The 3,208-nt window shown below is 45.7% G+C and overlaps 1 protein-coding gene across 1 annotated transcript; it reads right to left on the bottom strand.

Moving 5' to 3' along the window:
- Positions 1–527: 527 nt before the first annotated feature.
- Positions 528–1,210, bottom strand: LOC109772193 (uncharacterized). Its single transcript, XM_020330878.4, has one exon. It carries the CDS (start codon positions 1,141–1,143, stop codon positions 727–729), a length of 417 nt encoding a protein of 138 aa, XP_020186467.1. The 5' UTR covers positions 1,144–1,210; the 3' UTR covers positions 528–726.
- Between the last annotated feature and the right edge of the window lie 1,998 nt (positions 1,211–3,208).

The raw sequence follows: 3,208 nt of genomic DNA, 5'->3' as shown, positions 1-3,208 counted from the left end.
AGGGATTGTGTGCAGCGATAATTCTCATTAATCGTGCACTAGACACATATAGATACAGGGGGTGCGCCTGGTGTCTTGTCTCCCAAGATACAACAAGTTACAGAGGGGAGAAAGACGCGACATGTGCAATGCACAATACCTAGACTTATATACATATATGCATGTTCAACAGAACATTTGATATTCATGAACGGAGGGAGTACCATTTTGCTTATTTTGTTGTTTATTTTAACCAACTTGCCTCTAGTTTCATGGCCATTAACTATGGCAGATTATAAAGTAAACACTACACAACACAGTTCAACAACTACAAACTGAGCCTACAACAGAAAACGTCAGTCGAAGTACCATTCCGGGCGATTCATTGTGAATCTATCAAGATGTATATATTTAATTAACGTTAAAGGGCACCTGCATGCATTGCCTTGCATTATTTTATTTTGTTATATTTTACTTCACTTTTATTTTGACACGTGAAAGGACGCTGGACAGATAGTGTGACTGTCATTTCTGCTCGCTCTGTATCGTACACTAACTAGACATATATATTGCAGGGCACACATATATTTGAAGAAATTTCACAGACAGTAAAATTTCGGTAAGTACATTCAGTCAGATCGATCGGAGAATACAAAAGAAAAGAAATAGGAGCCCAAAATACGGCGCGACGCGCGCGCCGGTCGGAATTCCATGAGAGAAACTCAACTAGCTAGAATGAGAGATCGATCATAGCCTGAGCGACAGGTCCACATCATCGGCCCGGCGCGTCATACCACCAGGCATGGGAGCAGCAGCAACGTTCCACGTCGACCTTGCCTCCGTCCTCCCCGCCTTCCCAGCTGAAGCCTCGACGAAATCGCCGGCGGAAACATACCTGGGCCTCTCGTCCTGCGCTGCAGGCGCGCGCGTTCCGGCCCCGTGTGCACCCGTGGCGGCGGCCATCTCCCGCCGGCGGTGGGCGAGGCTGCGCTCGTGCTTGTGCGCGTTTTGGTGGCCGCCGAGCGCCTGTGAGCTGCGGAACTTGCGGTCGCAGTAGACGCAGAGGAAGAAGCCGCCCTGCTCCGCCTCAGCTGCCGGGCTCACGCGGAGGGTGAGGTCAAGGCTGAGCTCGTGCTCATCCATCTCACTGTGTAGCTGTTCCATTATACTCCCAGGTACAGTGCAGACTTTACAGTAGCGAGAGAGAGAGAGAAGGAGAGCTTGTGATTTGCGAATGAAATTTAGGTGCTAGGAAACGCTATAAAATGCTGTAGCCAGCACCAGCACGTGCCTCACCTAACCGGTGCAGCAGTCACTGTTCCTCGCGATCAGGTGAATGGAGCCGGCGTGGTGTGGATGGACGTTGCGCACATTTCCAGCCATTTGTTGCATCTGTGGCGACGGAAGAGAGCACCTGGCCAGACCATCCAAATATGGCCGGGACGGGCCAAGCGCATGAGGCTGACTCGTGTCGCCAGTATTGTACTCTAGTGTTTTACTTTTAACCGACAGACTTGCCCTCGCTATACTATACTCAACAAAATTTCTGTTTTAACCATTTGTGCTCGCAAAATCCTGAATTAAACTTGTTTACATTTTTCTTTTGGAATCCGACATTTTTTTGTGACGCCAACATCCATGGCATCCAGCTTACACGGGAGACGCCACGATCCCTGGCGTCTGGCCCCTGGCCCGCATGACCCGCTACCTTGGCGTGTGGCCCTGATAAGTGAATAACCCCACAGGAGAGTGGGTGTGACCCACCCCACTCACTCTCCCCAATCCTGCCGGAGCTGCAAGGACACTTGCTGCTCCCCCCCTCCTCTCCCACCCCTCAAGCTCCCCCTCAAATCCTCTCCAAAAAAGTGTTTCCCTTAACTGGATCTTTCCATCACTTTGTTGCTTGTGGTAATCTCCCCCGAATCATCTTTTTTTTGTTAAATCTTGTTATTTTGCTAGCATTTTTTACATATTGGAGGAATCCTAGTTCTATGTTTCCCCCTAATTTCAGTGTGAATGTCTTGTTTAGTGTAGAAGTGCATGCTCTAGCCAATGCAACCAAAAGACCGATCTGATAGAAGAGACTAGGCAGCACATTATACGTCAACACTCCCCCTCACGTGTGGCTCCCTCAGGCCTAAATGTGGAACGAAAGTGAGCTGCAATTTAATTGCGCCAGCCGGGTCTTGAACTCAAGACCTCTTGGTTCTGATACCATGTAGAAGTGCACGTTCTAGCCAATGCAACCAAAAGACCGATCTGATGGAAGAGACTAGGCAGCACATTATACGTTAACATTTAGCTTTGATAATAAAGGGATATGCATAGTGTGTTGTAGGAATGTTCGCTTGTTGAGTAGAAAGATTGGTGGTTAGGGTTAGTTAGTGTTTAGGGTAAACTTTGCTTAGTGTATGTTAATTAATGACACTATTTTGGACATCATCAATAATGTAGTGTTGATATGATTTGGATATAATGGATTATTTTTTGGATAACCAACAATTGTAATTGATGCCTTAAATGCATTCATGTTGTTTCTAGATGGGGTGACTTGTTAATGTCCATTACATTGACAAGGAGGCATTCTTGAGTAACAATGCCGACACGGATGAGGAACCAATGGCTTTTGATACAAGCCCTAACTATGAGGAGGTTATTGCAAATGTGAGACATGTCTTAAAGTGGATGGACACCAATGTTGATGTTAAGTTAATAGGAAGGTATGATGTTTGAGTTGGAACCAGATCTCGCTTGAAAAGTATGCCTATCACCTCGGATTTGCATTGGGGTGTATACAAGGAAAAAGTTGCCCAATCGAAAGACAGTTGAGTTGTTTGCCACCAAGGTTGAACCTCCTCGGTTTACAATTGATTTGAACCGACATGTATCTTCCCCAATGAATGACATGACCGAGAGAATAATCATGCCGCTTGTTGAGCATAGGGTTGTGGTTGATGCCCCCAATGAAGGAAATATGCCCTAGAGGCAATAATAAGTTGTTATTTATATTTCCTTATATCATGATAAATGTTTATTATTCATGCTGGAATTGTATTAACCGGAAACATAATACATGTGTGAATACATAGACAAACATAGTGTCACTAGTATGCCTCTACTTGACTAGCTCATTAATCGAAGATGGTTGAGTTTCCTAGCCATGGACATGAGTTGTCATTTGATTAACGGGATCACATCATTAGGAGAATGATGTGATTGACTTGACCCA

The sequence above is a fragment of the Aegilops tauschii genome, chromosome 4 (genome assembly GCF_002575655.3).
Source record: "Aegilops tauschii subsp. strangulata cultivar AL8/78 chromosome 4, Aet v6.0, whole genome shotgun sequence".
In the NCBI taxonomy this organism is placed as follows: Eukaryota; Viridiplantae; Streptophyta; class Magnoliopsida; order Poales; family Poaceae; genus Aegilops; species Aegilops tauschii.
The sequence above is the reverse complement of the archived record's forward strand: the minus strand, read 5'-3'. Positions and strand labels throughout refer to the sequence as shown.